General features: G+C 45.5%; 1 protein-coding gene across 3 annotated transcripts in view; it reads left to right on the top strand.

Annotated features, from left to right (window-relative positions):
- The window catches only part of phrf1 (PHD and ring finger domains 1), a 195,397-nt gene extending 174,993 nt beyond the window's left edge, over positions 1–20,404 (top strand). For all 3 annotated transcript variants that reach the window (XM_072272921.1, XM_072272922.1, XM_072272923.1), the window contains 3 exons: positions 5,412–5,693; positions 9,682–9,810; positions 19,616–20,404. In XM_072272921.1, the coding sequence (XP_072129022.1) occupies positions 5,412–5,693; positions 9,682–9,810; positions 19,616–19,768 (564 nt within the window). In that variant the 3' untranslated portion in view covers positions 19,769–20,404. The remainder of the gene's footprint in view (positions 1–5,411; positions 5,694–9,681; positions 9,811–19,615) is intronic.
- The last annotated feature ends 5,562 nt before the right edge of the window (positions 20,405–25,966 follow it).

Genomic DNA, 25,966 nt, shown 5'->3' on the forward strand with positions numbered 1-25,966 from the left:
ACAATTGTTCATCCCAGTTTGGCAAAAGAATAAATCAAGGAAGGTAGTGCACCCGTGGCTGACAAGAGAAATTAGGGATAGTATCAATTCCAAAGAAGCAGCATACAAATTAGCCAGAGAAAGTGGCTCACCTGAGGACTGGGAGAAATTCAGAGTTCAGCAGAGGAGAACAAAGGGCTTAATTAGGAAGGGGAAAAAAGATTATGAGAGAAAACTGGCAGGGAACATAAAAACTGACTGTAAAAGCTTTTATAGGTATGTAAAAAGGAAAAGACTGGTAAAGACAAATGTAGGTCCCCTACAGACAGAAACAGGTGAATTGATTATGGGGAGCAAGGACATGGCAGACCAATTGAATAATTACTTTGGTTCTGTCTTCACTAAGGAGGACATAAATAATCTTCCAGAAATAGTAGGGGACAGAGGGTCCAGTGAGGTGGAGGAACTGAGCGAAATACTTGTTAGTAGGGAAGTGGTGTTAAGTAAATTGAAGGGATTGAAGGCAGATAAATCCCCAGGGCCAGATGGTCTGCATCCTAGAGTGCTTAAGGAAGTAGCCCAAGAAATAATGGATGCATTAGTGATAATTTTTCAAAACTCGTTAGATTCTGGACTAGTTCCTGAGGATTGGAGGGTGGCTAATGTAACCCCACTTTTTAAAAAAGGAGGGAGAGAGAAACCGGGGAATTATAGACCGGTTAGCCTAACGTCGGTGGTGGGGAAACTGCTGGAGTCAGTTATCAAAGATGTGATAACAGCACATTTGGAAAGCGGTGAAGTCATCGGACAAAGTCAGCATGGATTTGTGAAGGGAAAATCATGTCTGACGAATCTCATTGAATTTTTTGAGGATGTAACTAGTAGAGTGGATAGGGGAGAACCAGTGGATGTGGTATATTTGGATTTTCAAAAGGCTTTTGACAAGGTCCCACACAGGAGATTAGTGTGCAAACTTAAAGCACATGGTATTGGGGGTAAGGTATTGATGTGGATGGAGAATTGGTTAGCAGACAGGAAGCAAAGAGTGGGAATAAACGGGACCTTTTCAGAATGGCAGGCGGTGACTAGTGGGGTACCGCAAGGCTCAGTGCTGGGACCCCAGTTGTTTACAATATATATTAATGACTTGGATGAGGGAATTAAATGCAGCATCTCCAAGTTTGCGGATGACACGAAGCTGGGTGGCAGTGTTAGCTGTGAGGAGGATGCTAAGAGGATGCAGAGTGACTTGGATAGGTTGGGTGAGTGGGCAAATTCATGGCAGATGCAATTTAATGTGGATAAATGTGAAGTTATCCACTTTGGTGGCAAAAATAGGAAAACAGATTATTATCTGAATGGTGGCCGATTAGGAAAAGGGGAGGTGCAACGAGACCTGGGTGTCATTATACACCAGTCATTGAAAGTGGGCATGCAGGTACAGCAGGCGGTGAAAAAGGCGAATGGTATGCTGGCATTTATAGCAAGAGGATTTGAGTACAGGAGCAGGGAGGTACTACTGCAGTTGTACAAGGCCTTGGTGAGACCACACCTGGAGTATTGTGTGCAGTTTTGGTCCCCTAATCTGAGGAAAGACATCCTTGCCATAGAGGGAGTACAAAGAAGGTTCACCAGATTGATTCCTGGGATGGCAGGACTTTCATATGAAGAAAGACTGGATGAACTGGGCTTGTACTCGTTGGAATTTAGAAGATTGAGGGGGGATCTGATTGAAACGTATAAAATCCTAAAGGGATTGGACAGGCTAGATGCAGGAAGATTGTTCCCGATGTTGGGGAAGTCCAGAACGAGGGGTCACAGTTTGAGGATGAAGGGGAAGCCTTTTAGGACCGAGATTAGGAAAAACTTCTTCACTCAGAGAGTGGTGAATCTGTGGAATTCTCTGCCACAGGAAGCAGTTGAGGCCAGTACATTGGCTATATTTAAGAGGGAGTTAGATATGGCCCTTGTGGCTACGGGGATCAGGGGGTATGGAGGGAAGGCTGGGGCGGGGTTCTGAGTTGGATCCATGATCATAATAAATGGTGGTGCAGGCTCGAAGGGCCGGATGGCCTACTCCTGCACCTATTTTCTATGTTTCTATACCCCACCCCTTCTTTCCTTTTCCCTCACCCTCTGTCTCCTCCCCCTCTGTACCTCCCTGTCACCCCCTGTCCCCACCTCTCTCTGTACCCCCCCGCCCCTTGCTCTCCCCTCACCCGCTCTCCCCCCTCCTCTCCCCCTCCTCCCTCCCCCGTCCTCCCTCCCCCCTGCCCGCCTGCACACCCTGCCTGCATTGCTGTCCCGCAGTAGCTGAGTTTATTTTGGATGTCTAGCATCTGTTTTTGGTTTTGAGGCCTGCAGTTCGAATTGGATTGGTTATTGTCACACATACTGAGTTACTGTGACAAACTTGTTCTGCATGACACTCATACAGATCATTTCATTACATCAGAGCATTGAGATAGTGCAAGTTAAAACAATAACAGAATGCAGAATAATTTTAAAAAATTTTAATTAAGGATAAAGCTCTTCCAGCCCTTTGGAGCGCACCAGCCAGCAACCCCTGACAACCCCAATTTAACCCTAACCTAATCACGGGCCTGGTTATAGATGCAGAGTAAGGTAACAGAGAAAGTGTAGTGCAGGCAGACAAGGCAATAAGAGTCCATTTTATAATACAACAGGACCCTTCTGTACTCCTGTAACAGTGGGGTAGAAGCTGTCCTTTGAGCTTGGTGGCATATGCTTTCAGGCTTTTGTATCTTCTGTCTAATGGGTGAGGTCTTTGATTACGCTGAGCTGTGTCCATGGAGGGGAGGCTGCTTTCTGTGATATGCTGAACTCTGTCAGTTTCTGAGACCATGACATGAGACGTAGGATCAGAATTGGCCTCAACTCTGCAGGTTTTGCATTGTAAAAATGGTACTGAGTTGAGATACATTTAGAAGGTTTCTGCTATGTACCTGGCCTCATGTACTTCCTCTGCAAATCTTAATACTTTCTGGCTTTGTGTAGTTTCCCTGCACATCCTAATAATTTCCTCCAATTGTGTTTTCCAGTTTTCTCCCATAACCCCTACCTGCCAACTCATCGCATTGTTCCCAACTTGAAGGGGCAGTGTCAGTGCTTGTAATTCATCAGCTGACCACCAGAGGGCATGAGATTGCAGGAATTGACTTGGTTGCTTATGGTGAACCTTGTATCCAGTTCTGAGCCTGTAGTCAGGGAGAATTCCGTTCCGTGAATTTGGGGTGACCCCATGTGGATGTGTATTTGAGCGTGCACAGGGATCTATCTCTCCGTGTTGGGTCTTCATTAAAGTCCAGTACAGCGGACAGTTGTGTGATGTGTGGCCAAGTGGTGAGGGTGTTGGGCTCACGATCTGAGGGTCGTGGGTTCGAGTCTCGGCCAAGGCAGTGTGTTGTGTCTTTGAGCAAGGCACTTAACCCCACTCTGCTCCAGTCCACCCAGCTGAAAATGGGTACCGGCAAATGCTGGGGGTTAACCTCACGATAGACTGTACTCTCAGTCGCTTCACGCCACAGAAACCAGCATAAGCACCGGCCTGTTGGGCCACAAGGCTCGGGGGACAGACTTTAACTTTAACAGTGGACAGTTCCTTGGAAGGGCAAGGCCTTGCAAGGGCTTTCCCTTGATAGTACACTCAGTGGCCACTTTATTAGGTACAAAAATGGAATTCGATATGGTCTTCTCCTGCTGTAGCCCATTCACTTAAAGGTGACACATGTTGTGGGTTCAGAGATGCTCTTCTGCACACCACTGTTGAAATGTGGGTATTTGAGTTACTGTCACCTTCCTGTCAGCTTGAACCAGTCTGCCATTCTCCTCTGACCTCTCTCATTAACAAGACAGAGCTACCACTCACCGGATGGTTTTTGTTTCTCATGCCATTACCTGAAAACTCTCAAGACTGTTGTGCATGAAAATCCCAGGAGATCAGCAGTTTCTGAGATACTCAAACCACCATGTCTGGCACCAACAATCATTCTATGGTCAAAGTCATTCCGCATTCTAATGTTTAGTCTGAACAACAGCTGAACCTCTTGACCATGTCTGCACATAGCTGCCACATGACTGGCTGATTAGACATTTACATTAATGAGCAGATGTACCTAATAAAGTAGCTACTGAGTGCATTTTATTCCCGAGTGTTAAATTTGACCCATTTCAGTGTAGGGACCAATGACCAATATTGAATGCAGCTTGCTCCTTGTTCTAATAACGTGCAGCATCTCAACTACGCTGGTCACCTGCTCCCCAGCCCAAATAATTGGCAGCGTTGGGGCAGTTGAGAAGGCCGCCAAGGTGTCCTGCATGAGACACAGAGTAGTGGCGGGTGGCGGTTGCTGCCAGTGGTCTGGTCATTGTGTCCCTATGGAGCCACCTACTTCTTCATAGCGGCGTAGCAAATGGGTCCAGGCCTGGTTAAGTGTCGGACACGATGAAGGCCAGTATGTCCAATGTCCGGTGAAGAGAGGGTCCTTCTGTGAACTTTAGGAACCAGTCTTCTTCTTAAGGTCATCACCCCTACTGGGACATAGACCACCAACAGCAGCTCGACAGAGTCCTCTGTCTTGGGGCCAGTCTTTCAAATTGTTCCCAGATAGCCCATCTTAAAATTCTCCTACCACGAATGAGGCTTTGGAGCTCTTGTTGGTGTTTCTGTAGCTCTGGGATTTTATGGGATGGGGTTGCTAGCCCCATGCCCTACCCTCCTCCTTGGGAACCAGTACTTGAGGTTTTTGTTCATAGAGCTATGGTGGGTAGTGTCTGCTCTTGGTGCTCTGATATTACAGGCATTGATTGAAGCTGGACATGGATGTCTGAAATGATAACACTGTCTCTCCAAACGCATTGCCTACCTTGCTGAGTTTATTTCGGATATGCTGTATCTGCACTTTTTTTTTGCTTTTGGGGCATGTAGTTTGATTGGAATTGGTTTATTAATGTCACACGTACCGGGATACATTGAGATACCTGTAACTTCCTGTCTCAGTACACAGTGCCTGCCCACCATGTCACTCTTCACTGTCTAAAATGGATGTTATTTACATGGACTTTGACAAGGTCCCACATGGGAGCTTCGTTAAGAAGGGTTAGTCGCTCAGCATTCAAGATGAGGTTGTAAATTAGATTAGGCATTGACTTCAAAGAAGAAGCCAGATAGTGGTAGTAGATGGTTACCTCTCTGACTGGAGGTCTGTGAATAATGGAATGCTACAGGGATCGGTGCTGGGTCCATCGCTGCCTGTTCGGCAGATTTGGTGATGACTCCAAGATTGGGGGTGTACTGGACAACAAGGAAGACTATCAAAGCTCACAGTGGGCCCTGGACCCTTTGGGGAAAATGGGCTGTAGTGCTCTATGAATTGATAACTAAAGGTTTTTTTTTTCTTTCGTTCCTGCAGGCTTTCAACCAACTCAACATGCCACCTCCGTTCATGCCGCCATTCCCACCACTGCACCCTCCACCCTACGCACCGGTCAGCCAGCCAGCCCCACCGTACATCATGCAGGGGAACATCCCACTGATTGGCTCCACTCCTGTGCCTCCGTTGCTCCCACAGCCCACCTACCAGGCTGGGACGGTTCCTGCTTCAACACCAGCTCCAGAAACACACGTGTCGCAAGTGGAAGGGAACCTGGATGCCGATAACAAAACCAGTGAGGACAAGACTCAGAACGAGAATGTAAGACCAAAAGAAAATTAGGTCACTCAGCCCTTTGAATCTGCTCTGCCATTCCATCACTGCTGATTTATTAAACCTCTCAACCTCATTCTCCTGCCTTCACTTCATAACCTTTGCCATCCTGACTAATCAAGAACCTATCAACCTCCACTTTAAATATATCCAATGACGACCTCCACAGCTGTTTGTGGCAATGAATTCCACAGATTCACTACCCTTTGACTAAAGAAATTCCTCCTCATCTCTGTTCTAAATGGACATCCCTCTACTCAGAGGCTGTGCCCTCTGGTCCTAGACTCCCTCACTACAGGAAACATCCTCTGCATATCCACTCTGTCTAGGCCTTTTAATAATTGATAGTTTTCAATGGGATTTCCCCTTCATTCTTCTCATCTCCAGCGATTGATGCCCAGAGCCGTCAAACACTCCTCATACATACATCATTAACCCTTTCTTTCACAGAATCATTCTCATGAACTTCCTCTGGTTTCTCTCCAGTGTAAGAGATGGGGGACAGAAAGAGAGAGGGGATGTTTGGGAAGAGTGGGAAGAGGGAGAAGAAGGGAACATGTAAGAGAGAGAGTGAAAAAATGAGTGGTGGTGATACTATATTCAGCTGTCAGAGCCTGATGATATTTCCGTCTGACCTGTTACCTCTCGTCACCCCAACTCCCAGAATCCTCTGCCCACTCATTTACAGCAGGCACAGTAGCATAGTACAGGCCACTGACCAGGGTTCAATTCCACCCACATGGTCACAGGGACAATGTACAAACTCCTTAGAGATAGCAGTGATAATTGTATAGTATGCCATTTACAGGTGCTGCATCAGTGCTTCGCTAATTGCTACACTATCGTGCCAGCCCCAATTTGCTTCATTATTTATAGGTTTATTGGTTTATTAATGTCACATGCACGGATATACAATGAGAAGCTGGTTTCTACGGAGCGAATCATTACACAGTGCATTGAGCCAGAACAAGGTAACACAATAACAACACAGAATAAAGTGCACAAGCTCCTGAAAAAAGTGCAGTACAGGTAAATGATAAAATGCAAGATCATAGTGAAGTGGATCATGGCCAAGAGTCCATCCTATCGTACAAGAGTCTCTGGGGTGGAAGGTAGAAGCTGTCCCTGAGCCTGGTGGATCATGCTTTCAGGCTTTTGTATCTTCTGCTGAAGTGGGGGGGGGGGGGGAGAAGAAAGACTGGGTGAGGTCGTTGATTTTGTTGGCTGTTTGACTGAGGCAGCAAGAAATAGAGTCCATTAAGGGGATCCCTTGTGTCCTGGCAACATCTTTGTGAATCTTTTCTGCACTTCTTCTAGTTTAACAACATCATTCTTATACCAGGAAGACCAGAACTGTAAACAGTTGGTCAGACTCACCAATGACTTATACCAGAAAATAATGTATAAGCTCCTATCCTCAGTACCTTGATTGATGAATGCCAGCGTGCTAAATGCCTTCACCACTCTGTCTATCTGTGACACTGCTTTCAATGAGTTATACACCTGTACTCCTAAGTTCCTCTGTTTTATCACACTGCCTAGTGCCCTACCAAGTACTACACTAAAATGCATCACCTCACACTGCATTGAAATCCACTTGGCGCTCCTCGGCCCACTTTCCAATATCAACCCGTAATCCACGGGAAATAGCTTCTGTTGTAGTTCTTCAAGCTGTCTCTGTTGTGTATTAGTTTACACAGTGTGGACGAGCTCAGCAGGCCAGGCAGCATCTTTGGATGGGACAAGTCCCTTCATCAGGACTGGAAAAGAAGGGGGAAGATTTTATGCACGATATTGAGTATTAGTTTCTTGTTTAATTGTAGAATGATATTCTTTATTAGTTGTTAGTTTATGAGTTTATAAATGTCACATGTATGGAGATGCAGTGAAAAGTTGGTCTTGCATCCTGTTTATACAGATGAAACCATTGCACAATGCATTGAGCGAGAACAAGGAGAAACAATAACAATACAGAATAAAGTGTCACAGTTACAATGGGATAGAAGCTGTCCTTGAGCCTGGTGGTACATGCTTTCAGGCTTTTGTACTTTCTAGCCGATGGGAGAGATTGTAAGATATAGGAGCAGGTTTAGGCCATTTGGCACATTGTGTCTGTTCTGCAATTTCATCATGGCTGATCCAGTTTTCCTCTCAGCGCCAATCTCCAGCCTTCTACCTGTATCCTTTCATGCCCTGACCAATCAAGAATGTATGAACCTCTGCCTTAAATATACATCAGGACTTGACTCCACAGCTGCTTTTGGCAAAGAATTCAACAGATTCACCACTCTCTGGCTAAAGAGATTCATTCTCACTTCTGTTCTAAAGGGATGTCCCTCTATTCTGAGGCTGATAGACTCTCCCACCATAGGAAACATCCTCTCCACATTCACTCTATCGAGGCCTTTCACAATTCAATAGGTTTCAATGAGGCCCTAGAGTCATCGAACACTCTTCATATGAGAAGCCATTCAATCCTGGAATCATTTTCGTGAACCTCCTTTGAACCCTTTCCAGTTCCAGCACATCCTTTCCAAGATAAGGGGTCCAAACCTGCTCACAATACTCCAAGTGAGGCCTCACCAGAGCTTTCCAAAGTTTCAACAATGCATCCTTGCTTTTATATTCTAGTCCTCTTGAAATGAATGCTAACATCACATTTGCCTCCTCACCACAGACTCAACTGCAAATTAACCTTCAGGGAATCCTTTTGCACTTCAACTTTTTTTTGTATTTTCTCTCCATTTAGAAAATAGTCAACACTTGCATTCCTTCTACCAAAGTGCATGACCATACATTTTCTGACACTATTCCATCTGTCATTTCTTTGGCCATTCTAATCTAAGTCCTTCTGTAGCCTCTTTACTTCCTTAAAACTACCTGCCCCTCCACCGATCTTCCTATCGCCTGAAAACTTTGCAACAAGGCCATCAATCATCCAAATCGCTGACATACAACGTAAAAAGAATCCGTCCCATCACAGACCCCTGTGGAACATCGCTAGTCACCAGCAGCCAGACAGAAAAGGTTCTCTTCATTCCCACACTTAGTCTCCTGCCAATCAGCCAGTGCCTTCTCCACGCTAGAATCTTTCTTGTGATACCATGGGCTCATAGCTTGTTAAGCAGCCCCATGTGTGGCACCTTGTCAAAGGCCTTCCGAAAATCCAAGTACGCAACATCAACCAGTTCTCCTTTGTCTGTCCTGCTTGTTACTTCTTCATAGAATTCCAACAGATTTGCCAGGCATGTGCCTCCAAGTACCCTGAGACCTCATTCTTAATAATCAGCTCCAACATCTTCCCATCCACTAAGGTCAGACTAACTGGCCTATAATTTCCTTTCTTCTGCCTCTCTGCCTTCTTGAAGAGTGGAGTGACATTTGCAATTTTCCAGTCTTCTGGAACCATTCCAGAATCTAGTGATTCTTGAAAGATCATTACCAATGCCTCCACGATCTCTTCAGCCACCTCTTTCAGAACTCTGGGGTGTACACCATCTGGTCCTGGTCCAGATGTCTTATCTACCTTCAGACTTTTCAGTTTCCTAAGAACCTTCTGTCTAGAGAAGGGAGAAGAGGGAATGTCGGGGGTCTTTGACTATGTATCCATTTCTGAGATATGTCTGGCTGATGATGATGATGGAACAGCATGACATGTGCCGCTCATGGTGGAATAAGCTTTATTCTGTCTTGTCAGTGGTTTTCACTGGGGTGAATCCATGTTTAAGTTTGATCTGTGTTCTGTTCTTTGAAACTTTGCTTCTAGTCAAGGGCTTTCCTTCTTGTGTGTTGTCTTTCTCAGTTCACGGGGAGAGTATACAGCCTGTTCCAAGGAGCCTGTGATATGAATAATGAGTGCAGAAAGGGGGGGAGGCTGTCCACTCCTTAACAGTATCAATTATCTCCAGTCACTCTCCTGGGGTAGGAAGGTTTATGATTGTCTACAAAAGGTGCTAATATTAAACTTTCGTTTCAGTATATAAAGAAATTGCACGTGCAGGAGAGAGCTGTTGAAGAGGCAAAGTTAGCACTAAAGCCGTATTACCAGAATAAGGAGATCACCAAAGAGGAGTACAAAGAGATCCTGCGTAAAGCGGTACAGAAGGTAAGACCTGAGTGCATCAAGCGTTGGATGTGTGGCGGCAGCTGGTCCTGATATCTGACCATTGTAGGCATTCATAGTAGGGGGATCTCCAAACCATCATTGAAACAGTGTTTGTTAGGGTCTGTTGACTGTTTAGCTGATCATTGAATTTAAAAGTGAGGGAACGTGGCTGTGTTGAGAATTTGAAAATAGAAAATGATCCTTCTCCAGTCAAAGTGTGAAAGTCACAGAGAGGCAGAGTGTGTACCTGAATGACCACCAGGCTACTGCTGTCCATTGGAAAGGGATACCTCTGTCCTGGTCCTGGCCAGCCCACCTCTTCCTATCTGTTCTACTGTGCCAGCTGACATTCTTCACTTGAGTTTGATTGTTGGAGGGTTATAGAGGTAGAGTGGGGAGCTGAGGCTTTGGCTAAAGAGGCAGGGACTAAGGTCTTCTGTGAAGTTATTTTTTCATTCTTTCTGATTGCACAGTTGGAGAAGTGGAAATGGCAGAGGTGTTCTCCTCTTGTTCAATGTGGGAAGTCTGGGTGTCCTCCAGTGCCTGTGATGATGAAGAAGAGCATCAGGCTGCAGCTCCTTAGAGATGGTATTAGGGAACTGGAGCTGGAGCTGGATGACCTACGGATCTTTCGAGAGCCTGAGAGGTTGATTGACAGGAATTACTGGTGTGCATTCACACCTAGTTTGCAAGAGGCAGCTAGCTGAGTGACCATGAGGAGAGAGTAAGGACTAGGCAGACGGTGCAGGGAGCTCCAATGGTTGTTACCCTCAATAATAAGTCTATCCTTTGGATATAGTTGGAGGGACAACCTACCAGGGGAAAACCACAGCGGTCCTGTCTCAGTGGTTATGAGAAAGGTTGATGAAGGAAAGGCTGTGGGCGTTGTCTATGCAGACAGTAGCAAGGACTTTGACAGGGGAAGGTGGTCCAGAAAGCTGAGTCATTTGGCATTCAGGATGAGGTAGTAAATTGAATTCAACATTGTCTTTGTGGGATAAGTCATAGAGTGTTTGTAAATGGTTGCCCCTCTAATTTGAGCCATATGGCTAGTGGTGTGCTGCAGGAATCGGTGTTGGGTCTGTTGTTTATCATCTCTATCAACGATCTGGATGATAATGTAATAAATTAGATGAGCGTATTTGCAGGTGACACCAAAATTGGGGGAGTAGTGGGAAGAGTGAGGAGGACTATCAATGCTTGCAATGGGGGGATCTGGACCAGCTGGAAAAATGAGCTGAAAAATGGCAGATGAAACTTAATGCAGACCAGTGTGAGATGTGGCACTTTGGGAGGACAAATCAGGGTAGGGCTTACATGTTGAGCGGTAGGACACTGAGGAGTGTGGTAGAACAGAGAGATCTAGGAATTCCTTGAAAACTTGTTCTCAGTAAGACAGCAGTGCACTTGAATGCAGCGACTTCTATGGGGCCAACCAAAGTTTTATTGTCTTTTTTTAAACACATCTATTATGATTGCAAGACTCTGCTGGACATTAAGGACTGCAAGTCTACCCCATCAGCCAGTTGCTTGTTGGTGGTGAAACTGAAGGAGCTGGACTTGGTGCGGATTGTACTGCTGCCTGTGTCAGAGAGCAGTTGGTGCACAAAAGTGGTGTGGACATTGGTAATGTGGAATTCTGCAAATTTGATTCACTGTTTCATTGGCGAACGACGGGAGAGCTGAACAGCCTTGGTGTAGCAAGAACTAGGCCTCAGACTGTGGGTTCACTATTTCCAGTGAGAGAGACATCAGAGTCACTGTGCTCCACTGGCGTACCGGAGGCGGTGTGGCGTGGTGTCCATGGTGAAGTCAGTGTTACCCTCCTATGTTCGCACAGCAGAAGACAGGATGTATCGTGTTCAACAGCAGACTGCTGCAATATTCATGGACTCAGTGATTGAACTGTTTTTTTTGTGTGACTGTATTTTACTGCTATCTTGTATGTGCCTTCTACTGTGAATGACTGTTGGTAATGTGTTCTGCACCTTGGCCCCAGAATAACACCTTTCTTGGGCTGTATTCATGGGTATTCATGTATGGTTGAATGACAATTGAACTTGAACTTAAAGTTGGTGTCACAGGTAGATAGAATTGTAAAGAGAATTTTTGGCACATTGGATTTTGTAAGTCAAGGCATTGAGTACAGGAGTTGAAATGTTATGTTGAAGTTGTATAAAACATTGGTGAGGCCTAATTTAGAGTATTGTGTGCAGTTTTGGTCACCAACCAACAGGAAAGATAGCAAAAAGCTTAAGAGTGGGAAAAATATACGGGTAATGTTGCTGGGATTGAGAACCTGAGTAATAGGGAAAGACTGAATAGGATAGGGCTTTATTCCTTGAAATATAGGAGAATGAGGGGAGGTTTGATAGTGGGATACAAAATGATGGGGGATATAGATCGGGTAAATGCTTACAGACGTTTTTCCCTCAGGTTGGGTGAAAGGTGAAATATTTATGGGGAACCTAAAAGAGAATATCTTTGCTCAGAGAGTGGAATGAGCTTCCAGCAGAATTAGCGAATGCAGATTCAATTGTAACATTAAGAGAAGTTTATCTAAGTACATGGGAGTGGTGTGGAGGGTTGTGGTCTGGGTGCAGGTCAATAGGACAAGACAGTTAAGAGACAACCAGTTACTATGGGACCACAGTACATACAGGGTCTTCAACAGACTTCTCTCACAGTTACTGTGGGTCCATAAGGCTGTAAGACATAGGAACAGAATTAGGCCATTCAGCCCATCGAATCTGCTCCGCCATTCCAGATCCCACTCAACCCCATACACCTGCCTTCTCATCACATCCTTTGATGCCCACTGATCAGGAAACGATCAATTTCCCCCTTAAACATACACACGGACTTCCACCGCAGTGTAACATGGCAGTCCACAACTTTACTACTCTGGCGAAAAAAGAATCATCCTTAGCTCTGTTCTAAAGGGTTGCCCCTCAATTTTGTGGCTGTGCTCTCTAGTTCTGGACACCCCCAGCGTGTACAGGCCCAAAGCTGCCAAATGCTCCTCATACGTTAGCCCCTTCATTTCCAGAATCATCCTCGTGAACCTCCTCTGGGCTCTCTCCAATGACAACATGTCCTTTGTGAGATATGAGGCCCAAAACTGTTGACAGTGCTCTAAGTGGGGCCTGACTAGTGTCTTATAAAGCCTGAGTCCTGCTGCAATCGCATTGCTTCCTCAGCACTCCCTACTCCTCCACCTATCTCAGCACTCCCTACCCCTCCACCTATCTCAGCACTACCTACCCCTCCACCTATCTCAGCATTCCCTACCCCTCCACCTATCTCAGCACTCCTTACCCCTCCCCACCTATCTCAGCACTCCCTACCCCCCACCTATCTTTGTATCATCCACTAACTTTCCCACAAAGCCATCAATTCCATTATCTAAATCATTGACAAACAATATGAAAAATAGCAGTCCCAATGCTGACCCCTGAGGAACACCACTAGTCACAGGCAGCCAACCAGAAAGGTCCCCTTTTGTTTCCCCCTTGCTGCCTCCTGCCTGTCAGCCATTCTGCTATCCATGCCAGTATCTTTCCTGTAATGCCATAGGATTTTATCTTGTTAAGCAGCCTCATGTGTGGCACCTTATCAAACACCTTCTGGAAAAATCCAAGTAAATGACATCCACTGCCTCTCCTTTGTCCACTCTGCTTGTTACTTCCTCAAAGAAATCCAACAGATTTGTCAGGCAAGGTTTCCCTTCACAGAAGCCATGCTGACTTTGACTAGTGATCTTTTATCATTAGTTTCCAAGTACCTCGAAACCTCATCCTTGATAATAGATTCCAACACTTTCCCAACCACTGAGGATAGGTTAACTAGCCTATAAAAATGCTTTCTTTTGCCTTCTTCCCTTCTTAAAGAGTGGAGTGACATTTTCAATCATCCACACCTCCAGGACCATGCCAGAATCAAGTGATTCTTGAAAGATCATGACCAATGTATCTGTTATCTCTTCTGCAACCTCTCTCAGGACTCTGGGATGGAGTCCATCTGGCCCAGGTGACTTATCCACCTTAACACCTTTGAATTTGCCTCGCACTTTTTCCTTTGTAATAACAATGGCACTCTCTCCTGCTCCCTGACAGTCACGGTCCTCAGCCACTCACTGCTAATGTCTTCCACAGTGAAGGCAGATGCAAAGTACCCATTAGGTTCATTTGCCATTTCTTTGTCCCCCATTACTACCTCACCAGCATCATTTTCCAGTGGTCCAATATCCACTCTCACCTCCCTTTTACCCTTCATATTACTGAAAAGACTTGGCACCCTGCTTTATATTATTGGCTAGTCTGCCCTCATATTTCATCTTTTCCCTTATAGCTTTCCTAGTTGCCTTTTGTTGGATTTTAAAAGCTTCCCAATCATCCAACATCCCACTAACTTTTGCTACCTTGCATGCCCTTTACTTGGCTTGTATGCAGTCCTTAACTTCCTTTGTTAGCCACGGTTGCGTCCCTGCCATTTGAGAACTTCTTCCTCTGTGGGACATATCTTTCCTGCACCTTGTGAACTATTCCCAGAAACTTCAGCCATCTCTGCTTTGCCGTCATTCTGCCAGTATCCTCCTCCAATCCATCTGGACAAGCTCCTCTCTCATGTCTCTTTAATTCCCTATATCCCATTGTGATACGGATACATGTGAGTTATGCTTCTGCCTCTCAAACTGCAGTATGATTTCAATCAGATTATAATGACTGCATCCTAAGGGGTTCCTTTACATTAAGCTCCCTAATAAGATCTGGATTATTACACAACACCCGATCTATGATAGCCTTTCATCAAGTAGGCTCAAGCTCAAGCTGCTCTAAAAAGCCATCTCTCTTGCGATCTGACACCAATTTGATATCCCCAATCCCCTTGCATATTGAAGTCCCCCAGTACAATTGTGACATTACCCTTATTACATGCCTTTTCTCAACCCCACATCTTGGCTACTATTTGGAGGCCTATATATGATTCCCATAATGTTTTCTTGACCTTTGCAATTTCTTAACTCCACCCACAAAGATTCCACATTCTCTGGCCCTATGTCACCTCTTACTAAAGATGTAATTCCATCTCTTACCAGTAGAGCCACACCACTGCCTATGCCTTCCTGCCTGTCCTTTCAATACAAACTATATTTTTGATGTTAAGCTCCCAACAATGACCACCTTTCAGCCACGACTCAGTGATGCCCACAATGTCGTACTAACCAATTTGTAATTGTGTAGTACCTACAGGGCCATCAGCAAACTTCCCTCACAGTTGCTGTGAGTCCACAGTACGAACAGGGCCATAAGCAAACTTCCCTCACCTCCCCAGTTACTGTGGGTCCACAGTACATAGAGGGCATGCAACAAACCTCTGACACCAGTTTCTGTGGGTTCATAGTACACGTAGGGTGTGCAACAAACCTTTCTCACCAAAAGTTTTAAGTAAGCTAGGTTGATTTTTACCACTAACTCATCACCGTCTAACATTGGGTTTTCCCCACAGATTGATTAAGTAAGCATTTTAGTTTCCCCAGCTGCTAACAAAAGATTAGAACTTGAGGCTGTGTCTCAGCTGGTACAGAATGCTACTGTAGAATTTAGCTATCATTTCAAACAAACGCTTTCCCAGTGAGTCAGTGAGGTACTTCCCCTCCATTGTTCCTTCAACACAGTAGCTGAGCAAAGTTCAAAGTAAATTTATTATCAAAGTACCTCCAGTGTATCATACCATTTTTTTTGCAGGTATTTACAGGGCAATGAAAGATGTACAGTAGAATTTTGCTAAAAATTGTACATAAATAGACAATTACTGGTTGGTTGTCCATCATATCCAACAATGATTGGGGACTTGTGCGGGAGAGTTTTTAAGGTGGAAAAGCTGTTAGACTGGGGCAGTTCCTCTCTTGACCTTGGAAGTCCAGGTCCAATGGTACGAGTAGCTGTCACAATTGGAGTCTTCCTTGGTAGCAGTGGATGACCATGACTTCTGTGCCCTGTCATGCCCTTTGCTCTCCACAGAGCTTGGCAGAACCGTCTTTCTGGCCGTTGGATCTCACTGTCAATCTTATCCACCCAATCTGCCAGATCTGACTTCCCATGTTAGGACAGGCATGTCCTTATCTCACCTGGTTTAGCCTGCCTGTCGAAGCAGTGTACCGGGTTGTGGCCACTGTCACGTGGAAACAACAACTTAGTCATAGTCATAGTCATACTTTATTGATCCCGGGAGAAACTGGTTTTCGTTACAGTTGCTCTATAAATAATAAATAGTAATAAAACCATAATAGTTAAATAGTAATATGTAAATTATGCCAGTAAATTATGAATTAAGTCCAGGACCAGCCTATTGGCTCAGGGTGTCTGACCCTCCAAGGGAAGAGTTGTAAAGTTTGATGGCCACAGGCAGGAATGACTTCCTATGACACTCAGTGCTGCATCTCGGTGGAAGCCACAGGTGAGAGCTGAGTGTCCAGTAGGGACCAAATGTGAGTGAGCTAGCCCAGAATGGACTCAACCTCCTTCGCCAGAGGTGTTGCCCCTCCTTGGGCTCCCATACATCCCAGACGAGGACTGAGAAACACCAAAGCAGAAAGATAAAGCAAACTGTGTAAATAAACTAATATTGAAAACATGAGCTGTAGAGAGTCATTGAAAGTGAGTGTGTAGGTCAGTGTTGTGAGTGAATTTATCCACACTGGTTCAGCAGGTAAAAGCTTGATGCTTGGGCTCCTGGATGATGGATGCTGTTTTACTGTGGCAGTGCTCCTTGTAAATGTGCTTGATGGAGAGGGCTTTGCCTGCGATGGGCAAATAACCCAGTTGTCAGGGGGACGTGAGTCCCAGTGTGGCAGAAACTCTCTCCCACTGCTGCTCTGACATCTGTCTTAATTGTGAGATATGTTGAGTGGACAACTTCCTTCCAATGTTGGACGTGTTACGTTCGATCAATTTGTCACATGAAAATTGAAACATATAGTGAAATGCACTGTTGCATCATTGAGCAACACAGACCCAGAATTGTGCTGGGGAAATCTGCAAGTGTCTACTTCCAGTGCCAACACAGCATGCTCAAAACTTACTAACCCGAACCCTAACCCATATGTCTTTGGAAGGTGGGAAGAAACCAGAACACCTGGAAGAAAGCTACAAAGTCATGGGGAGAATATGCAAACTTCTTCCAGACAGTGGCTGGAATTGAACCCTGATCGCAGGCGCTGTAAAGCATTTCACTAACCACTACGCTACCCTGCTGCCCCACCAACTACAGTGCTGCTAGCACAGTCAGAGCTGTCAGTTTATAGCAAGGATCCACAAACAGGTTCCAATTAACATATCGTTAATGTGTGGTATTGGATAAGGAGTGGTTGTGCTGAGCAAATCCAGAGTAAATGTTACTAGACTATTTCCTCTCCCTCTTAAGCCCATTTCACCTACTGGGGCATAGGCCAACAACGGCAACTGGCCAGAGCCCTCTGTCCTGGGCCAGTCTTTCACTTTGTCCCCAGGTGTAGCCCATCTTCTCTCCCAGGGATGATGGAACTTCCATTGGCATTTTTTGTAGCTCTGGGATGAGGTTGTTAGCTCAACCGTTTTACTTTCACAGCCAGACTTAGGACGGTAAATGGCAGAGTTGCTGGAGTATTTACTATGTCCAGTGGTCAACAGTTGCATCACTCCGTCAGCCCTGGACTAATGGACTGTTGAACCCCCCACAGTCCTCCTCCACAGCGAATATCATGTGTCAATTGGAACCTACACTGAGTAATCGTTGGCTTGCAGGTACAACAAGTTATTAAGAAGGCAAACAGAATGTTGGCCTTCATTGCTAGAGGGACTGAATTCAAGAGCAGGGAGGTCATGATGCAACTATACAGGGTACTGGTGAGGCTGCACCTGGAGTACTGCGTGCAGTTCTGGTCTCCACACTTGAGAAAGGATATACTGGCTTTGGAGGCAGTGCAGAGAAAGTTCACCAGGTTGATTCCAGAGATGAAGGGGTTAACCTATGAGGAGAGATTGAGTCGCCTGGGACTATACTCTCTGGAGTTCAGAAGAATGAGAGGGTATCTTATCGAACATACAAAATTTTGAAAGGGATAGATAAGATAGAAGTAGGAAAGTTGTTTCCATTGGTAGGTGAGACTAGAACTAGGGGGCATTGCCTCAAGATTCAGGGGAGAAGATTTAGGATGGAGATGAGGAGAAACTTTGGAAGGACAAACTCCAAGGCAGAGTACAAAGTAAATGGCAGGATACTTGGAAGTGTGGAGGAGCAGAGGGATCTGGGGGTACATGTCCACAGATCCCTGAAAGTTGCCTCACAGGTGGATAGGGGTAGTTAAGAAAGCTTATGGGGTGTTAGCTTTCATAAGTCGAGGGATAGAGTTTAAGAGTCGCGGGGTAATGATGCAGCTCTATAAAACTCTGGTTAGGCCACACTTGGAATACTGTGTCCAGTTCTGGTCACCTCACTATAGGAAGAATGTGGAAGCATTGGAAAGGGTACAGAGGAGATTTACCAGGATGCTGCCTGGTTTAGAGAGTATGCATTATGATCAGAGATTAAGGGAGCTAGGGCTTTACTCTCTGGAGAGAAGGAAAATGAGAGGAGACATGATAGAGGTGTACAAGATAATAAGAGGAATAGATAGAGTGGATAGTCAGCGCCTCTTCCCCAGGGCACCACTGCTCAATACAAGAGGACATGGCTTTAAGGTAAGGGGTGGGAAGTTCAAGGGGGATATTAGAGGAAGATTTTTTACTCAGAGAGTGGTTGGTGCGTGGAATGTACTGCCTGAGTCAGTGGTGGAGGCAGATACACTAGTGAAGTTTAAGAGACTACTAGACAGGTATATGGAGGAATTTAAGGTGGGGGGTTATATGGGAGGCAGGGTTTGAGGGTCGGCACAACATTGTGGGCTGAAGGGCCTGTACTGTGCTGTACTATTCTATGTTCTATGAATCTGTTTTTCCCAGAGAGTGGTGAATCTGTGGAATTCTCTGCCCAGGGAAACAGTTGAAGCTTCTTCACTAAATATATTTAAGGTACAGTTAGATAGGTTTTCACATAGTAAGGGAATTAAGAGTTATGGGGTAAAGGCAGGTAGATGGAGCTGAGTTTACGGACAGATCAGCCATGATCTTATTGAATGGTGGGCAGGCTCGATGGGTCGGATGGCCTACTCCTGCTCCTATTTCTTATGTTCTTATGTAGCCACATTGTTAGTTACAGAAATCGAACCCATTGATGTCTTTTGCTGCTGTAACCCATCTACTTTAAGATTTCACGTGATGTGCATTCAGAGATGCTCTTCTGCACACCACTGTTGTAATGTGTAATTATTTTAGTTACTGTCGCCTTCCTGTCAGCTTGAACCAGTCTGGCCATTCTCCTCTGATCTCTGTCATTAACAAACTGTTTTTGCTTATAGAACTGTTGTTAACTGGATTTTTTTTGTTTTTGTTTGCACCATTCTCTACAAACACTAGAGAACGTTGTGTGTGCAAATCCTAGGAGATTAGCAATTTCTGAGATACTCAAGCCACCCTGACTAGCAGCAACAATTACTCTGTGGTCAAAGTCACTTAGATCACATTTCTTCCCCATTCTGATGTTTGGTCTGAACAACAAATGAATCTCTTGGCCATGTCTGCACGCCTTTATGTATTGAGTTGCTGCTCACGATTGGCTGATTTGATATTTATATTAACTAGCAGGTGTACAGTTGTACCTAATAAAGTGGCCAGTGATTTAATGTTTTAACACGAGGTTTAAGAAATATCTTTGTTTCACTCTGCAGATCTGTCACAGCAAGAGTGGTGAAATTAACCCAGTCAAGGTCGCTAACCTGGTGAAAGGTTACGTGGAGAAATACAAACACATTCGAAAGTACAAGAAGGGGGCAGAGGGAGAGCCCAGCAAAGAGACAGATGCGAAGGCCGAGGAAAGCTGAAGGCAGCGAAGTCTGCTTGGACAGACGGTTCATTGTGCAGTGTCTTTCCCGTAAATGTGGAGGACGCTAACTGTAACTCCAACGAACCACAGTGCCATTGGCTGCAGCACCCAGACACTTTAAACTTAACGGTATTGTCAGTCAATGTGTAACCGCTCCCGAGAGAGAGGAAATAATCGGCCAGGAGAGCAGCTAGAACCTTCCTGCCTGCTTGGTTTTCTTGTACAATAGAACAAAGTTTCACACACTGTGATGATCTTCCCATGAATCTGGTTTGTAGACATTGCCTTTAGCATAACGTTCCTTTGACTTAAAATGGATTGAATACTTGAAAAGCTGTATAGTCAGTCTGATTTTGCCTGTAAAAGGTGAAAGTCTAAATAACTCAAGTTTATAAAACATCAGTCCCTTTTCAAACAGTCTCCTCATTCCTGGGTAAACCGTAACATACTTCGGCTTCTCAAAATCTGCTCTCAACTGCTTGTCATAAATCATAATTTAAAAGCCATAATTGCATCTTTTAATGCTGTAAATAATATTTGAAATTCATTTGTTAGAGAATTGGAGTGCTTTCTTTACCCAGTAAGAACAGTTCTGGGTTTGTGATTATAAAAATGCAGTGTAAATGGTTATTAATTCATGCTGGGTGTATTGTTTCTGTTTGCTTCATGTCTGAACGAACTTTATTTAAAGCCCGTGTACTAACACCTACCGAGTTGTGGCAGGGTTCTCACCGTGTTCAGCACTTTTGTTGATTGTCTATCGTATCCGATTGTGACCAAATCAATGCGGGGAAAGTTTTTAAAGTGGGAAAGCAGTTGGACTGGAGCAATTCCCTTCTTTCGTCCTCAGAAATCCGGCTCCAGTGGTACAAGTAGTCATAACAAACTAGGGTCTTTGGTTGCAGTGGATGACCGTGATGTCTTCTGTGCTTTGTCGTGCCCTTCACTGTCCACAAGGTGCTGCAGAACCACCTACCTGGTCGTTGGATGTCACTGTGGATCTCATCCACCCAATCTGCCAGAGCTGATTTCACATGCTGGGATAGGCATGTCCCTGTCTCACTGGCCTCCCTCACCTGGTTTAGCCCGCCTGTTGAAGTGGAATACCAGAGTGTGGCCACTGTGGCATACAAACAGCTACTTGGAGCCACAGGTAAGAGCTGAGTGTCGGTGGGGAACAAAGGTGAATGAACTGCCCCAGAACAGACAAGATAAGCCCCTTCGCCAAAAGCGCTACCCTTCCCAGGGCACTTCATACATTCCAAGTTTTAGTAACAAGGGAATATTCAGCATCTCAGCTCTGCAACAAGACAGAATCGAGACCTTCAGATCGCTAAACTTGTGAAACAAGGTCATGTGGGCGTGAGCATGTTACACAGGCCAATCCCTCAGACCCCACAAACCTGTTATCCAAGGACCAGAAGAGGCCACTCAGGCCCTTGATCTTGCTGTAGGATTCAGATATTATGTGATGTGCACACCAGCTGTTTACATGAGTTACCCTGAAGATCCTGTTAGCAAATCCTACACTGAGTGTGGCCCTAATAGTTTTCATTGCCAGAATCGGACTCAATTTAATGCCACTGGCATTTGTCGCGAAATTTGTTGTTTTGCGGCAGCAGTACAGTGCAATACATAATAATAAAACCATAAATTACAATAAGAAATATATATAACAATTTTAATAAGTAGTGCAAAAAGAGAAAATACAGTTCATGGGTTCACTGTCCATTCAGAAATCTGATGGTGGAGGGGAAGAAGCTGTTCCTGAAATGTTTGTGCGTGTGTGTGTCTTCAGGCTCCTGTACCTCCCCCCGATGGTATCAATGAGAAGAGGGCATGTCCTGGGCGATGGTGGCTTTTGATGATGGATGCTGCCTTCTAGAGACATCTGCTTTTGAAGATGTCCTTGATCCTGCAGAGGCTGGAGTCTCTGTTGCCCGATGGAACAGAGTCCCCACGTTGTTTGACCCTGAACATAACTAATAAGATTCTCAGTATCAAAATATGTACATAGTATATGACCCTGAGATGTGCCTTCCTGCAGACAGCTACAAAACAGAGGGAAACCTTGGAGCTTAAGATTCTTCTTAAGTTTGTATATGGTATATATATTTTGTTACACAACAGGCTATTGATGATGTTCGCTGTCAGGAACTTGAAGCTGTCAACTCTCTCAAGTCTCTCAACCTCAGAACTACTGACAGGAGCACCAAGTCCCTTCTTGAAGTCACTATTCAGTTCTTTTCTTCTGCTGATACTGAGGGAAAGATTGTTGTCATGACACCATGTCACTAAACTCTCTATCTCCTTTATGAACTGTCTCATCATTGTTTGAGATTTGGCCCACTACGATGGTATTATCTATAAACTTGCGGATGGAGTGGGAGCAGAAGCTCGCCACACAGTTGTAGATGTACAAAGAGTAGAGTAAGGGGCTAAGGACATAACCTTGTGGAACACCGGTATTGAGAGTAATCGTGGCAGTGTTGTTGCCTCTCCTTACTGAATGTGGTCAGAGGTCAAGAATACAGTTGCAGAGGGAGATGATGAGACCCAGGCCCGAGTCTGGAGGGGAGTTTTTTGGGAATTATATTACTGAGGGCTGTAATTGAGCTGTAGTCAATTAACAATAGTCTAACGAAGGCGACTTTTCTGTCAAGATGCTTCAGGTATGAGTATTCACCAAATAGGAGACACAGGAGGCAGCAGATGATGGAATCTGCTGGAGCAACTCAGCAGGTCAAACGGCATCTGTGCAGGGAAGAAATTGTCTCTCAAGACCCGCAGGGTAAGTTTATTTTCAAAGTACTTGTAGGTGGTCATATACAGCCCTGAGATTCATTTTCTTGCGGGCATACTCAATAAATCAATGACCATAATGGAATCAAAGAAAGACTGCACAAACAGGGCAGACAACAGCGTGCAAAAGACAACAAACCATGCAAATACGAAACAACAAAGAAAAAGTAGAATTAATAGTAAATAAATAAACAAACAATAAATATTGAGAACATGAGATAAAGAGGTCTTGAAAGTGAGTCCATAGGTTGTGGGAACAGTTCAGTGATGGGGTGAGTGAAATTATCCCCTCTGGTTCAAGAGCCTGGTGGTTGAGGGGTGATAACTGTTCCTGAACCTGGTGGTGTGGGACTTGAGGCTCCTGTACCTCCTTCCTGATGGTTGAGGGGTAATAACTGTTCCTGAACCTGGTGGTTGAGGGGTGATAACTGTTCCTGAACCTGGTGGTGTGGGACCTGATGGTTGAGGGGTGATAACTGTTCCTGAACCTGGTGGTGTGGGACCTGATGGTTGAGGGGTGATAACTGTTCCTGAACCTGACGGTGGGGGGCCTGATGGTTGAGGGGTGATAACTGTTCCTGAACCTGGTGGTGTGGGACCTGATGGTTGAGGGGTAATAACTGTTCCTGAACCTGGTGGTGTGGGACCTGGTGGTTGAGGGTGATAACTGTTCCTGAACCTGGTGGTGTGGGACTTGAGGCTCCTGTACCTCCTTCCTGATGGTTGAGGGGTAATAACTGTTCCTGAATCTGGCGGTGGGCGGCCTGATGGTTGAGGGGTAATAACTGTTCCCGAACCTGGTGGTGGGAGGCCTGAGGCTCCTGTACTTCAGGTGGTCACTGTTGGTGGATGCTGCGTTCCTATGACAGCACTGTGTAGATGTGCTGAATGGTGGGAAAGGTTTACCTGTGATGGACTGGGCCATGTCCATTACTTTTTGTAGGATAGTCAGTTTCTACAGGAGACAGATAAGTGGGTGACCCTGGAGAGGGAAGAGAGAACATCCTTGTGACCATGCACTGTAAGTACTCCAGTTGGAGTACTGTTGGGGGAGGGGGTAAATGACCTTCCTGGGGAAGTGACAGCGACCATGCCTCTGAGTCTGGCCCTGTGGGTCAGAAGGGTAGGGAACTGAAGAGAATGGCAGAAGTAATAAAAGACTCTATAGTAAGGGAGACATAGGCAATTCCGTGAAAACGAGAAAGAAACAGGGAAGGTGAAACACGATGCTGCGTCCACAATATCCTGATACGGGAGGGTGAGCAGCCAGAAGTCAGTACACATTGGTACCGACAACATAGGTAGAAAAGGGGAGGAGATCCTGAAAGCAGAATGCAAGGAGTTGAGGATGAAGCTGAGAAGCAGGACCTCAAGGGCAGTAACCTTGGATTTACTGCCTGTGACATGCGACAGGATAGGAATAAAACGAGGTGGAGGATAAATGTGTGGCTAAAGAATTGGAGCGGGACCAGGGATGCAGACTTCTGGATAATTGGGACTTCTTCTGGGGAAGCTGTGACCTGCGCAAAAAAGACAGGTTGCAGTTGAATCCGAACAGGGCCAATGATGGAATGGCAGAGCAGTCTCAATGGGCTGAATGGTCTACTTCTCCTATGTCTTATGGTCTTATAAGTGGAAAATTCTTTTCCCCTACGCAGATACTGCTCGAACTACTGAGTTCTTCCAACAGATTGTTTCAGCACCTTATAGTCCTACTTACTTAAGCCCATCACTCCTTCCGGGGCATAAGCTGTCACCAGAGTCCTCTGTCCTGGGCTTGTTGTTCCTTGGTGTATCCTTCCTCTCTCAGGATTGAAGTCTTCAGATGTTCTTTTGGCACTTCTGTAGCTTTGGGTTTTACAGGATGGATTGCTAGCCCCCTGCCCAACCCTCCTCCTTTCTCAGCCGGGCTTGGGACTGTCCATGACAGAGTTCGTCAAATAGTCCTGACAAATTGTAATTCCATTGGTTTGTGTTTGGTGAGGAGACCCATCACATCATGGTTTGGAGTTGGTTATTCACCTGTTGAGTTCCCGATGCAGAAGAGTGAAGCACACAAGAACACAGAGATTATCTGGGCCTCTGTCAATGAAAATCATAGTGTGTGAGCCAAGTGCTGGCAGACGAGTGAGTGTATGTCGCTTCATTGTGAGCTGCCAGTGTGGCATGTGGTAACTGAGGATGGAATGTACTGCGGGCAGAACACAGCTGATTAGAATCTGACCCAGTTATGGCGCTACGGTAGTGTGGCAGTGCAATACTGTTATAACTTGGGGCATCAGAGTTCAGAGTCCAATCCCGGCATCCTCTGTAAGGAGTTTGTACGTGCTCCCCATGAATGCATGGATTTCCTCCAGGTACTCTGGTTTCTTCCCAAATCCCAAAGACCAGTGAGTGGATTAATTGGTCACTGTAAATTGTCCGGTGATTAGGCTTGTATCGGTTGTTGGAGGAGTGGCTCAGAGGCCAGAAGGACCGATTCTGTGCTGTATCTCTACATCAATAAAAAGTCTCCTTGAAAGAGGACAACAGAACTGATTGCTGTGGCAGGGGTGAAATGCGCAGAGCTACAGACATCAGATCACTACAGGGACTGACGATGGTGTGGGCCCAGGTACCCCCCTCCCACCCTAATGGTAAAATGGAGCAATGAAGGAAGGTTGGGGGGGGTGATTGTTAGAGGATTGATTTATTTGGAGATACTGTGCTGTACAGACCCTTCGGGCTGACTAAGCAATGCTGCCCAGCAACCCAGCAAACTAACCCTAGCCTAATCACAGGAGCATGTACGATGACCAATAAACCAACAAACAGATAGGTCTTTGGACTGTGGGAGGAAACTGGAGCAACCACGGGACGGAAAGTACAGATTTGCTTACAGAGGACGCCAGAATTGAACCCTGATGCCCTAAGCTGTAGTAGTGTCGAGGTAACCTCTAACCTCTTGTGGCACTTTTTTAGGGAGGTTTGGACAAGTACATTGATCAGAGGATATGGAGGGCTGTAATCTGGGTGCAGGTATGTGGTTATAAACAAAAAATGGGCTAGCATGGACTAGATGGGCTGAATGACCTGTTTCTGTGCAGTAATGCTCTATGAGTCTATGACAGAAGGCCACCCAGGACCTTGCCCTTCTCCAAATAGTGCCATGTTGTTCCCTGTAATCAGTATCAGAACTCCCTTTCCTCTTCCACGTCCGCCTCAGTCTCCCTGGAAGTATTTAGTTATTGAGTTATACATACATCTCGTCTCTACGGGTCACTGAAGGTTTTGGAGATTTGACTGGCTTCGCCTTTACTCTGTCTGAGTGCCAGACAGTTCCCCCAGTTTAACATCACAGTAGCTGCTGGCCACGTGGACAGGATGTCTGCAGTGCTCTGTGGTGAGCGGCGGC

This window comes from Mobula birostris, chromosome 11 (assembly GCF_030028105.1).
Source record: "Mobula birostris isolate sMobBir1 chromosome 11, sMobBir1.hap1, whole genome shotgun sequence".
In the NCBI taxonomy this organism is placed as follows: Eukaryota; Metazoa; Chordata; class Chondrichthyes; order Myliobatiformes; family Myliobatidae; genus Mobula; species Mobula birostris.